The 14539-nt window shown below is 39.3% G+C and overlaps 1 protein-coding gene across 2 annotated transcripts in view; it reads left to right on the forward strand.

Moving 5' to 3' along the window:
• The window catches only part of CFAP54 (cilia and flagella associated protein 54), a 360575-nt gene that overhangs the window by 192940 nt on the left and 153096 nt on the right, over positions 1-14539 (forward strand). For both annotated transcript variants that reach the window (XM_075856765.1, XM_075856766.1), the window contains exons 35-37: positions 7082-7236; positions 8442-8620; positions 10243-10470. In XM_075856765.1, the coding sequence (XP_075712880.1) occupies positions 7082-7236; positions 8442-8620; positions 10243-10470 (562 nt within the window). The remainder of the gene's footprint in view (positions 1-7081; positions 7237-8441; positions 8621-10242; positions 10471-14539) is intronic.

The following is a 14539-nucleotide window of genomic DNA, read 5'->3' on the forward strand; positions in this document are numbered from 1 at the left end:
GTTGGCGGCTTTGGGCAAGACCAGAAAAGAAATTCGCTCCGAATGAAGGGCTCCAAGCCAGAGCTTCAGCGGTTTGGTCACAGATACGACTGGATCGGGCAGAGGCAGTACGTTCACTGAGGCAACACGTTCACTGAGGCAACAGCCAAAGACGTCTCCAGAGGGACTGTGGGCAACTGGAGAAGAACCACTAAGTCCGTCTGGATGAAATCAGCTGCCGATCCAGAATCCAGGTAGGCAGAGACCCGGTACGACCTCTGACTGGACCCTATGGTCACGGGGATGGATAGTTTTGAGGAGAGTTTTTCATTCATAGCTGTATCGCCTAGGGTTGTCTCCCCAACCAATCCTGGGCATTGGAGTTTTTTGGCTTGTGAGGGCACAGACGCACAACATGGCCTCCGAGGCTGCAATACAGACAAAGACCCGAAGTGCGTCTGCGTTGTTTCTCCTGGATGGATCATTTGGGCCGGTCAACCTGCATAGGCTCCTTAGGTAGGACAATGGGTGAGGGCAACTGAGATTGCTGGACAGTGGAGGCCAGTTTAGGGAACTCTGGTCTCCCGGCGAACCTCTTGGAATCGTTCCCGGAGCCGCATGTTGACCCGGGTGGCAAGCAGAACGAGTTCATCTAGGGTAGATGGCAGATCATAAGCGGCAAGTTCGTCTTTGATCTTGGAAGACAGTCCCTGCCTGAATGTAGCTACCAAGGCCTCTTTGTTCCAAGACCGTTCTGCCTCCAGGGTGCGGAACTGAATGGTGCACTCGCCCACGGAGATATCTGCATCAAGGAGGCAGCTGCTGTCGAGACTCGTCCAGGTTCCTCAAATATTGTGCGAAATATCCGTAGGAACCCCTGGAAGTCACGGGTCTCTGGTCCTTGACGTTCCCAGATAGGGTTCACCCATGCTAGGGCCTTGCCAGTAAGGAGAGAGATGATGAAAGCGATCCTTGCGCCATCAGAAGGGAACGCTCTGGCATGGAACCTGAAGTGGATCTGGCACTGGTTCAGGAAACCCCTGCAGGTACTTAACGTCTCCGTCGTAATCAGGTGGTAGTGGCAGCGAGAATCGGGGATCAGTACTGGTACGGACAGGAGGTGTAGCAGGAGGAACAGCTGGGGTAACCAGAACAGGAGCTGTGGAGACTACATCTTGCTTATCCAGCCGATGTGCAATGGCGTTCACTGCCAGGAGGAGTTGATCCTGTTGTGACCTGAGGTCTCGCAGATGCGTTTGCTTGGCTTGTGACGCCATCAAGGTCTTAGGTTGACCAACGGGGTCCATGGCCTGAGTGTCCTGTCCCGATCTGTGGGTATGTGGACCCACTAGGCCGCACTGCCGTAGCGGGGAGGCAGCTGGCCAAACCGTACCCAATAATACAAAGTCCATCACAAGCGTACCTGAATAGTCCAGACAGTCGCAGTGGCTAGGCACAGATGGTACTTCAGACGGCAGATGATGCAAAGCGTGGTGTAACACAGCAGGCATGACCAGAAGCACAACACGACTCCAACTTCTAAGGCACAGGAACAACGGTATGAAGGGATACAGGTAGCAGGTACTGGAACAGGATAACACTAAGGCTGGGTTCACACGACCTATTTTCAGACGTAAACGAGGCGTATTATGCCTCGTTTTACGTCTGAAAATAGGGCTACAATACGTCGGCAAACATCTGCCCATTCATTTGAATGGGCTTGCCGACGTACTGTGCAGACAACCTGTCATTTACGCGTCGTCGTTTGACAGCTGTCAAACGACGACGCGTAAAAATACAGCCTCGTCAAACGAAGTGCAGGACACTTCTTTCAGACGTAATTTGAGCCGTTCTTCATTGAACTCAATGAAGCACAGCTCAAAATTTACGGCTGTCCGAGAAGCCTCGCAAAATGCGAGGAGGAGCAATTACGGCTGAAACGAGGCAGCTGTTTTCTCCTGAAAACAGTCTGTCATTTCAGACGTAAAAGCCTGCTACCGTGTGCACATACCCTAAGGGACCATTTGGAAGACTAACACGGGTAAACACAACAACACTCAGGCAATGAGTAACGGGGCAGGGCCCTTCTTATAGTCCAGGGTGTTCATGGGTTAATTGATTATTTTCATGTACACGCACACCCTACGGGACACTGCCGAACAGAGCGGAAGTGAGCGCTGGTGTCTCCTGGGGAGGAGATGCGGCCCAGCGCTCACTGATCCATGGCTGCGTCCGTCGGGGGGTGAGTAATCCAGACGGTCTGCGGCCATGGGCGCTACAGACAGTTGGTGAGCTACTTACCAATAGGAATGTATTTTAAAATTTGTCTCTGAAGCCCGTTCTGTCCATGGGTCTCGTAACCGGGAGTTTATAAAATTTTTATAAAAAGGCCCAAAATATATGTACTAATTTTTCCCCTCAGGCTCTCATAGCAGGCCATGGCTATCCTGATACTGGCAGCATCAGGACGTTCAGTGCTGCGTCGCATATACGGCCCTGTCGCATTTTACTCTAGCGGAGCAGAAAGCTAAGACTTGCATGTGAGATGCCAGTCTTAGCAATTCTGCCCCTATGTATGTTTGCCGTGAAGTTCTCTCTCCTGTACCCTCACTAACCGCGCTGATGGTTACTCTACCATCAGCCCTGCGTACTGTCACGTAGAGAAAGGGGGGGGGGGGGGTGACGTAGTGGAGAAGGACCTCGGCCCATGCACTACATTAGGTAGTATTGAAGGACCTGGACACCGCACACAGGGGTCCCGATCAATAGTGGGTCAGTATTACTTATTTAGACATTTGGCACCAGCCTTTATTTACTTGAACCCATTTACATACATCTGATTCTGATCCTTTATTGCAGGACATTGATCAATGAATGCACTGGGGTCTATGCATTAGTTTTATCATTATACAATACATTATATACTTATTATGTGATACTGGCCAGGACTTGTGTTTTCATATACCGTGCAGTCATTTTTGTATTTGTACCAATATTACCTTTTGCTGTGTCGGTTTGTTCCATGAGTCGAGTTTCCTTCAGTTTTTAAATGATGTTTTAAGATTTGTATTCCAATAAAGGTTAAACATTTATAAATGTACAGCTATGCAGCATATGTTGTTTTGTAGGTTCATATATAAATCTGTTCTACAGTAGATATGAAAAACGTAAACTTGTACCCCATTTGGGTCTTTACATCAATTGTTAAAGGGATTGTCCAGGATTAGAAAAGCATGGCTTCTTTCTTCTAGAAACCGCACCACCCTGTCCATGGGTTGTGTCTGGTACTGCAACTCGGCTCTATTGAAGTAAATGGAGCTAAGCTACATTACCACACACAAACTGTGGACATGTGTGGCGCTGTTTCCTCTACAAAACACCTTTTAATAACAAGCTATTTAGAAAGTTCTTTTAGCTGTTATGTAATTCCCTTCAATGAAGCCGATTTAATGGTCTGAAAATGGGTCAGTAAATATAAATGTTTATAAAAGTACAATAAAGAAGGGTATCCGCTTTATATATATCAAGCTACTTAATGAAGCTGTTTGCATACTAAGGTTAAATATATGATAAAATGAGAATCTGATTTGATAAAATCTTTAACCTAGGGAAGAATGGTAGAAAGCTATGAACACTGTTAAAAGAATAACTTCATGTATTTATATATTGAAGTCTCGTAAAGTAAGTTTTAAGATGTACCTACCTCTGTCTAGAATAAACCATGCCTATTCGGAGTATTTCAAATCTGTGTTGGAGGGCCTGCGGATCTATAGGTTCATTGAAACATGTTTGGTGGGACTCTGTATTTAACGTAATATAATATCTGAGGCAACAGGTTTTATATTACCTCAACTACCCGAATTGGCGGCACCAAACCTGTGAGCCGATCCTATACCTGATAAATTTAGACACACAATCCTGAATATTTTTCTGGCAGCATCTATATGTATCGCTAAATGCAATAGATCAGTGAATACTCCCTTAATCCTAAATGTGATCTTTATAATGAATAAACATATACTCTATGAGCTGTCCTTAACCTGGGATAGTAAATGATATAGCAAAAAAACATAAAATAAAAGCTGTGAGCCATGGATGGGAAGTTTTATATATGCCAGATAACACTAGTTACTGATACCATATGCTATGGATTTATTTATTTTATTCTTTCCCCTCTTTTTTTTTTTTTTTATTTCTTTTTCTTTTTTGGTTAATGTATACAGTATATGTATTGTTCAAAAAATCTTATTAAAAAAAAAAGGACTATACAAGTGTTCCTTTTTGTACTAGTTCTAACAAAGCCATGTAAGCTGTAACTTTAGACTCTCATACTTCTGGCTGTATTCCATTCTTGCATATAAAATGCCTCTCTTCAGGGTCTTTTTCTCCGAGTGCCACATGTAGTTTTCAAAGTGCACTTTTTTGTCTGACAACCAATGAAACTGCACTAAGAAAGCAGATTTGCACATAAGTTCAACCACTATTATTGGGACATTTATTAGAAAATGGTCGTCTTGTTTTCCCCATCTCTCCTGGGAACTCCGTATGAATCTTCACAAACCGCCGTTAAACCAATTACTTTGGTCAGATTGAAATTTTTCTAGTTGCTATTACATTTGTTACGAGAGCTCAAGTTATTGATCTACTTTTTATGAGAAATCAAAAAGAGCCAGCAAAAGTTTCACTTGACAAAAGCTTTCTCCCCAAGGTATTTGCGATAATGTAGATGAGAAATCCGTGTCGATTGTTCACAAAGCTGACGGAAAAGCAGCACTGTTCAAAAATTAATATATATTTTTTTTATTATACAATATGATTTAAATGGAATAACTTAATCAGTTATTGGCCAAGTTAGCTTAAAGTAAACAGAAGTAAATGATTTTTTATATATTATCAAATTAATATTGTTAATAAAAAAAACATTAATGTAAATTACTTTGGTATCTAAAATGAACATGCTATAGTATAAGGTCAAGAGAATTCTTTTTAGCCCATGCTGTACTGTAGAATGCAGACTCGGAAACCCCTTAGTGACCACTAATACGCCTTTTTATGTCGGTCACTAATGGGCTTTAGGCTAGGCTGACGCCTTTTCACGTCAGCCTAGTCTAAGTGCTGCACGGGTCTCCCGTGCAGGCAGGAGCCGGGGCTCTGCTGTCTGATGACAGCTGAACTCCTGCTCCAACGCCCGCGATCGAAGTTTACTTCGATCGCGGCCGTTTAACCCGTTAAATGCCGGCGTCAATAGCGACCGCGGCATTTAACTTTGTTTACAGAGGGAGTGCGCTCCCTCTGTCACCCATCGGCGGCCCGCGAATGAAATCGCGGGTCTCCGATGGGGTGTCATGGCAGCCGGGGGCTTGATGAAAGCTCCCAGGTCTGCCCTGGACATATGCCTGTTAGGACGCGCCGGAGGCACGTCCTAACAGATTGCCTGTCAGATTTACACTGACAGGCAATAATGCTCTGGTATACGAAGTATACCAGAGCATTATAGCAGCGATCGGAATATCGCACAGTAAAGTCCCCTAGTGGGACTAATAAAATCAGTCATCAAAGTGAAATAAATATTATTAATAAAAAGTACAGTAAAAAAAATAAATAAAACCATTTTTTTCCATAAAAAGTGGTTTTATTTAGTAAAAGTGTAAAAAAAAAAAAAAGTACACATATATGGTATCGCCGCGACCGTAATGACTCCATTAATAAAGTTAATATGTAATTTAAACCGCAAAGTGAACACCGTAAAAAAAAAACGCAAAAAACCATGGCGAAATTGCAGTTTTTTTCCATTGCCCCCCAAAAAAGTCATAATAAAAATGAATCAATAAGTCCCATGCACCCCAAAACAGTACCATTCAAAACTACGTCTTGTCCCGCTGAAAACAAGCCCAAAAAATCACTACATTGATGGAAAAATAAAAAAATTACGGCTCTTGGAAAGCGATGATGCAAAAGCAAATAATTTTAGTTCAAAAGTGTTTTTTTATTGTGCAAAAGTCGTAAAACATAAAAAAACCTCTACATATGTGGTATCGCCGTAATCGTACCGACCCATAGAATAAAGGTAACATGTTATTTACGTCGCATAGTGAACGGCGTCAATTTAAAAACGCATAGAACAATGGCGAAATTTCAGTTTTTTTTATAATCTCCCCCAAAAAGGTTAATAAAAGTTAATATAAAAATTATATGTACCCAAAAATGGTGCCATTAAAAAGCACAACTAATCCCGCAAAAAACAAGTCCTCATACAGCTATGTAGACGAAAAAATAAAAACGTTATAGCTCTTTGAATGCGACTAAAGAAAAACGAATAAAATAGCTTGGTCATTAGGGCCTAAAATGGGCTGGTCACTAAGGGGTTAAAGCATATATGTATAAAAGTAGGTATTCTCTGATTTGTCAACTCAAATATATTTTGTTTATCAATGGCCATGGCATTTGTATTATGGTCTCTAAACCCAGACCTCCTGTAGTTCTATTGAAGTGGACTTAAATGACCATAGAATAGTATGGTGGCCTAAATTTGGTCAGTAGGAGCAAGGGAAGTCCTGATATTCTGGGCTTAAAATGGACTCTAATATGCGGTCCCATTACAGCCATCTGACACTAGCCTTAAAGGGGTTGTCCAGGATTAGATAAACCGTGCCATATGTCTCCGGAGATTGTTTGTGATATTGCAGCTCAGCCCCATTCACTCCAATAGAGCTTAGCCGCAATACCAGACACAACCCATGAACAGATGTGGCGCTGTTTTTCTAATCCTGGACAACTCCTTTAAGCTTTATTTTATAGCATATAGAAGTAAAGAATCCTTTTCCTTAATACAGCAGAACAATAACCATTCTTGGCTGAAGACTTTGAGCTTTTAGTTGTCACTTGAAACACCGTCTCTTAAATATTAGGGATAAATGCTCATTTTAATGCTGCATTAGTAGAACACTCTTTTCATTGCACTGCCAAATTGTACCTGCTGTCTGGTTCCAAGTTGCTAGTTGAGTGGAAAAGTGTCTGTTCTTCAAGTTGTTGTGACTGAATTAATTGCTTGGAATTAACATTTGCTTTGGTTCCATACATGTGTTTTTCTGTGTTTGTGCAGCTATGGAGTTCTGGATCCCGAATTATTCACTTTGCATCATGCTGGCACTGTAGTCATGGCAACAGAAACAAATGCTGTAGATGAGCAAATGTCTAGCCTAGGTCACCTTCATCCCTCACTTAAACTAGATCTTCCACCAGATGCCAAACTAACGGGTAAACATTTTATAAATTTATACCACAATGTTCAATATTTTACTGTGTTTTTGCATTTAATTACAAATGTAATTGCATTCTCAATACGCCTCCATTGAATTGCAAATTGCCTGTGTAATGGCTTCAGCTCTAAGTGACAGTACAGCAAGCACTTTGAAATAGACATGCCTTTCACTGTGTGCCAGTGCTAAAAAAAAAACAAAACGTGCATTCTAACTACCCACAAATGGTGAACACTTAATAGATGAGGGAAACGTATTCATCACAGACAATAATAATTAATAAGAAATGACCGTCATTCGACAATTGATTGATCCTATGTAATAGATGTCTTATGCAGAAACATATGTGTTCAGGTTTCTTTCTGTGCTGGAAACTTCCTGTGGCTTCTCACAGAATGCAACACTTAAAGCTGTTAAATGTAATGTCAGTCAATCATTATAATGTGTAAGGTTGAAGAAATCGTAGGTCGAGGCAATTCCATAGTCATTAGTTCTAGTGTAAACTAGGAAATCAACGTAGAAGAATACTCGTGAATAAAAATGTTGTCTATATAGATGATGATAAAATACTCAAAGACATACAGTAATATAACACAAACTCACATGTCGCCAGGGGAGAAAGTGAATCACAAGTCTCACCCTCTATGCAGGATAGTCCTTTGAATACACCTTAATGAACTAAGTGACGGAAGATCCATCCGTTCAAATTTAGGATAAATATTTAATAAAATTATATATTCAATGCTTTTTGGGGCATTCGTACAATCACCCACTTATCAGGAGTCATAAAGTCAATACAAATACACCTTACATAAATTCCTGTTTATAGTTTGGCATCCTTCCACACCATTGCTTAAAGAAATTGATATTCACCAAAAATCCATTGATGCTTTTCACAGGATGCGTTCCGTCAGGTTGCCACTAGAATATGAACTAACTATTAAGATATACCTAAAGTCTGTCAAAAAAGATGTACTTCTATCAAATATAAATAGCAAAAAAAGTCTAATAGAAAAGAAACACGGTATTATATAGTTAGCATCACTTCTATGTTTTCATTTCTGTTGGATATAGTAATTTGTTCCTCAAGGTAATAACCAAACTAGAAGATCAACTCTTGATTCACTGCTTTTTGTTCTTCCTTCTCATACGGTATATCTGTTGTAAACATGTGATGACACTTTATCCTCTACTATGTTTTAGATTCTATAGATATTTCTGAACCCAGTACAAAACGAAGTGATACGGATACTCCACGTACACAAATGACCAATGACACAGAGACACCTCCTCCGTTAAGAGAACAAGCAAAGCTTAACATGTCCTCAGTCATCCTTTTGGATCACCTTGGGAAGATTTTTATTCATCTTAAAAGAGCAGTGGTAAGACATTTTCCTAGTAAAGTGCCTTTTTTATGTTTCCTGAATGGCAGTGATGGCTATTAGATTGTTTTTATGTCTTGAAGTCGATTTTATATATTGGAGATTTCATTTTTGTACCCTGACAGACTTTCCGTTCACTATTACAAATTCATATTTTCTCCACATTTGATGTATGTATTAAAATAGACTTCGTTCATGGGTTCTTTTGATTTTCCCTTTTATCCCCTTTGATAAAAGGCTTAAGTGAGAACAGTGTTCACACTTCTTACTTGCTGCAACAAAAAATGTTTAATAAGGCGTTACAAACTACACACAAAAATAATTAAAACAGTATTACATAAAATACACATAGAAACAACCTCTTGATCTAGCATTAAAACATTTTAGTTAATTACTCCTTTGTAATCATCCCCCCAAATCATTTTAGGAAAAGCAAACCATGTGTTCATGTCAGCCTGCATGCAGCAAAGAAACCCTCAAGTTAAAGTTTTCTTATAAAAAGAACTGGTCACTTTTACGTCCCTTTTATTTCAAGATCAAAGACGTCAGTAAAGAAAATGTACAAATTTACCTTTTAAGGAAAGCTGGAGATGTAAGATGCTTGTTTAGTGGTCTCTCTGGAAATAATTAACTCTTCTGCTGCCTGATAGTAAGCAATTAACCATTTTTGTGCCAGTAGGTAAACCTATTTAAATCTTCAAGTGCCAGATAGCCATGCGCACATTGTGTCCAAATTACGGAATATCTTCATGATTTTTGAGACAATAACATATACGTATAAACCCAATTTATCTATTCATTAGGAAGCCTTTTAAACTTTTTTAGCCACACTATTGGCTGAAGAGCAGCCCAATTTATTTTGGGGCACTTCTAGGCACTAGAGGTCATGGCTGGTAGGCAACATTGACGTATCTTCACGTTCTTGTGGTGTGATGTTATTCACCCTACTGTTGAAAGGCTGTTGCTACACAAGACCAGCAAATCAAGTCATGGAGAGAAATATTTTTAAATTAAATTAATAAAATATAAGATAACATTTCTATTTGTAAACACAAATATAGTGTTGATTAACATTATACGGTTTTCTGTGGTATTGGCTTCTATTTAATGCATGGAAAGGGTTTTTCAGGCAAGATTTGGAGTAACTGAAATTTCTGATAAACCATGAAGAGTTTTAGGCACATTACAGAGCACTGCCACCCCTAGTTTCTTGGTATTATTGGGGTTCCAGGTACCATGTTTGACAGGCTACGCTCAATGAAAACCTAGGGACATAGTCAATTTTGTATACTGATTTCTCATTTGTGGTCCTACTATTTATGATGAATAAATTTAATATTTCAGAAATGTTATGGCTTTTATACATATATCATGTTTTAAGGATAACTCTAATTTTCACAAATCAAGACAAAATATTTCTATGTGTATCTTTCAAATGCTCCAGGTCACAAAAGATCCATACTTATATTATTTGAAATACTTTCCCCTCGTTTGTTAGTAAATGAAGCACATAATATTTTATCCATAGATTGTTTTTTTTAATAACATAAATAAATATTATGTGTTGTGTTATAACAATTACTCCATCTACATAATCTATTTTGGGCACTTCAATTATTCAGGTTCTGGCGCATCGAGGAGGACATTGGACATTACTGCAGAATGCTAGTCGAGTACTATGGAACCTGGTGCTTGAAATACAGTTGATCACTAAAGAATGTAATGCGAATATAGAATTCTCTCCCATAACAAGAGATCTCCTTAACAATGAAATTTGGATGCCATTCTATTTTGCAGCAGACACAATTCTTGATATGATAGTCACCTTACAAAACACTGGTTCAGTTCAGGTAATTTTTTACATTAGTGTTTGTCTAAAAAAAAATGCCCATTTTAAGGAAGACATTAATTTGCCTTAAATTATGAATTTATTTATTTCTGGAGCAATGTTGACTGAACTGTTCAATTTGCTTAGGCCTTTTACCCTGCAACTTCATTGAATAATCTTTGGACTGAACAAAATTGACTTGTATGTCTTAATAAACCTGTATGACAGCGCTCTGATATACTATGGCTTGGAGAACAGATCTTCATTGGCACTAACTCTTAAAGCTCATTTGAACCTGTAGCTTATACTTCTATCCTCCAGCCTCTCCTATAAACATTAATATTATTGTCTGGAAATGTATGTTCACACTTAAGAGCGTCTTAGGTCCCTTATTGCACTGTCTAGAATAAATAGTTATGTTTTTACTTGTCAAGCAATACCTTACTAAATAACTGCACTGTTAAAGGAGACCTACCTGAAGAAGAAATGGTAGCACATATGTATATATATATATATATATGTGTATATATATAATGTAAAAAATGTTTATTTAAATAACCTCTTCTATGCTGAGATATGAAATTGATAGAATTCACAGGTACCAGAATCTTAGAAGTTCTGCCTCAGTCTTTGGGGCTGTATTTTAAAGAAATCATTTCTCAGAATAGAAGTTACATTTTAAAACAGTTTTAACATGTTCAATGTATATTTGATGGTCTTTTATAAACTTTGGTAGGTGTCTTTTAGGGTGCAGTCACTCATGGCGTATTTGCTTTGTATTTCTGCAGTGTAAAAATACTCTGCAGAAAACTGTACAATGTCCAATCTAAAGACATTCTGCAAATCAGTCAGATTTCAAAATTTTATGCATTAAGGAATATTATTCCCGTAGGCTTACATTGTAAAGCTGCTGAAGTACAAGTCATTTGAAACAACTTTCAAATTGACTTTTATTCCAATTTTTTTTACTTTTTAAGATACGGCTTCTATGTATCCTGTATACATAGAAGCTGTATCTTGTGTTCAAAGCCAATTCCATCAGGTCAGCTGAACTGATGGCCGGCTAAGATTGGGCCCTGTGTGTCTTTGACACAAAGCATCCAGCTAATAATGATCACATCTACGTAAGTTCTTTAAATACAAGTCTCCCCCTTGGGTGTAAAACAAAAGAGAATCATATATAGCTGATCCTCTCCCTTAGACTGGGTTCACACAGGATTTTATTGATGTGTTTAAACTGCAACAAAAAACACATATAAAAACCCCATGCATTTTTTGTAGTTTAGCAAAATGCCAAAAGACTAAAAATGCAAAACACCAAAAAAACTACCAAGCATGCTGGGTCGTGTACAAAACTCCTCCAGCTACCAAAATGGCAAAAAAAAAGCAACTAAGCAAAACACATTTGTGTAGATTATCTATCATATTATATTTGTCTATTCTATTGGCTATCAGAAATGATTTGGCTGCAATGTTTTTGGCTGAGAAAAAACACTACCAATGACGCCAAAGAAAACTGAGCTAAATGCTGTGTGTGAATCTAGCAATTAGACAGCGAACAGTGGCCCACACTTATCAAAACTGTTTAGGCTTCATTCACATCTGCATCAGGGCTCCGTTCTGACGTTCCATTGGAGCTTTCCGTCAGAAAACTGCCATTCATCGTAGTGAATGGCAGTTACGGAAGCAGCGTAGCATGCGGGCTACGCTGTTTCTGTAACTACCATTCTGTTCTATGGTACTTACAGAATCAGTGTATCTCAGCAAGCTACGCTGTTTACATAATTCATGGTCGAAATCACACGATTCAGCCACAACACAGAGCAGTAGAACAAGGTTTAATGGGCCCTGTTCTAGAGATAGGTTCTAGTCCCAGAGGTGGGACCTGCATTGATCTGACATTTATGACATATCCTGTGGATATGTCATAAATGTCTCTGATGGGAAAACCTCTTTATTGATGATGTGTCAGCTTAATATACTGTTCTATGTAAGGGCCGAAAATTACAGCTACAGGTTTGTACTCCTAGTAACTAAAACAGCACAAAAATGTATTTTTTGCATTTTGCTAATAGGAGCGCTGAAAGAATACAGCGGACTCATAGTTATGAGTCCGCTGTATTAATGAGTGAAAAACTCCCATGCTTCTCCCCGATCCTCTCTGTGGTGACTGACAAGCTGCTGCTGTGTATGCCTGTATACTCGGCAGCCTGTGAATCACCGGCCTGATGGGCAATGAGTCTGCTGTGCTTTAATAGCATTCCCATTGGTGTAACGCCACCAAAAAATGTTGTGCTGTTTTGACTACGAGGAGTACGGAGCTGTAGCTGTAAAGCATATTCAGCTGACAGATCCTCTCTAATACTCTGTGCTTTATCAAAAAGTTTGCCTCCACTGTATTTCTGTAGCCGTATAGTTCACTAAACTTATCGCTATGATAAACTCGCCAAGTTTAGTTCTTTCACTTATATTTTAGAATGCACAGAAGAATAATCTGTTTAACTAGTAAATATTTGGCACACCCGTGAGATACCAAGTTGTGTCACCGACAGGCAAAGAGAAAATGTTACATTTAGTCCAGTCAATTAAAATTGTCCATACAGCAGAGCGAATCAGAGGAATAAAGCTGTTGGCAAACACTAGTTTCATGCTACACATGATTCATTAGTGTCTGGTACAAAGCCAACACACACATTACTCTCTCCCAGTCACAGTTTATATGTTCCCTTCTGAGTCTTTATTTTTAAGCACAATATAAAGCTTTCTGCACTAGTATTTATCTCTATATCCAGTTCTGCCCATTGAAAGGAAGATGCATAGAAAATGTTATGATGTGATTACATATGAATAGAAGTCAGCCTAGTAATGTCTTCATTGGAAAGTATAGTGCACACCTTTCTCACTCAATAGCTGTTATTGTATATAGGACATATAAAACTCCTCCATTTGGCTCACATTACTCTACTTTTCGGCACTCTGTTTTATGTGAGCCGTAAATGTACGTCAGACAGAGGATCAGTCAAGGCGGAAGATCTTTATTTAATATTGACGTATGCTCTCCCATGACTCTCCAGCTTATGCCACCAATACTTCACCTACAGGTTTGGCAGTAAAATGGCACCAGATATGAATCTAAATGACACCTTATATCCGTCTTTTAAAGTGTTGATCTTGCTTTTCTGTATAGGTATGCACACACGCTTTGGAGATAAAGTTTGCAGGTTGCAGGGTCCTGGCCACTGAGTTAGGTGCGCTCAGTTTTTTTCCAGAAAACTCGACCACTTCGTAAATCCATGACCTGGTGCACAGAGACAGCAGCAGAAGTTAGGACGGCGGTCAGGGAGCCCTGTTCTAGAGATAGGTGGGGGTCCCAGAGGTGGGACCCGCATCTATGGGATATTTATGGCATATCCTATGCATATGTTCTTAAATGTCCGAGATGGGAATAACCCTTTGACTGTGTTATGTTATTTTGTTCATACTTTGGGTATGTGCACACGGCCTCTTTTCAGACGTAATGGAGGCGTTTTACGCCTCGAATTACGCCTGAAAAAACGCCCCTAATACGCCTACAAATATCTGCCCATTGCTTTCAATGGGAATTACGATGTTCTGTTCCCACGAGCCTTTATTTTACGCTTCGCTGTCAAAAAACGGAGCGTAGAAAGACGCTCCGTAAAAAAGTAGCATGTCACTTCTTGAGGCGTTTTTTGGAGCTGATTTTCCATTGAACACTATGAAAAACGCCTCAAAAAACACTTCAAAAAACGTTTGAAAAGAAGCCTCAAAAGAAGCTCCAAATTTCATTCTCGGCTTCAAAAACGCCTGAAAATCAGAGGCTGTTTTCTCTGAAATCAGCGCCGTATTTTTCAGACGTTTTTTGTTAAGCGTGTGAACATACCCTTTCTGTCTTTCCGATGATCAGATAAATTTTTTCCTCATTTGTTGAAAAACAATGTGGCTAGACACTAGATTGTTACATATGTAAAATTATATGTTGAGGTTTTTTTCTTACATTAAATATTCCATGTAAAAATCATATGTTGGATTGTTATCATCTAAATTTTTCTTGATATTAAAAATAGTATCTG

This window comes from Rhinoderma darwinii, chromosome 3, assembly GCF_050947455.1.
Source record: "Rhinoderma darwinii isolate aRhiDar2 chromosome 3, aRhiDar2.hap1, whole genome shotgun sequence".
NCBI classification, from domain to species: Eukaryota; Metazoa; Chordata; class Amphibia; order Anura; family Rhinodermatidae; genus Rhinoderma; species Rhinoderma darwinii.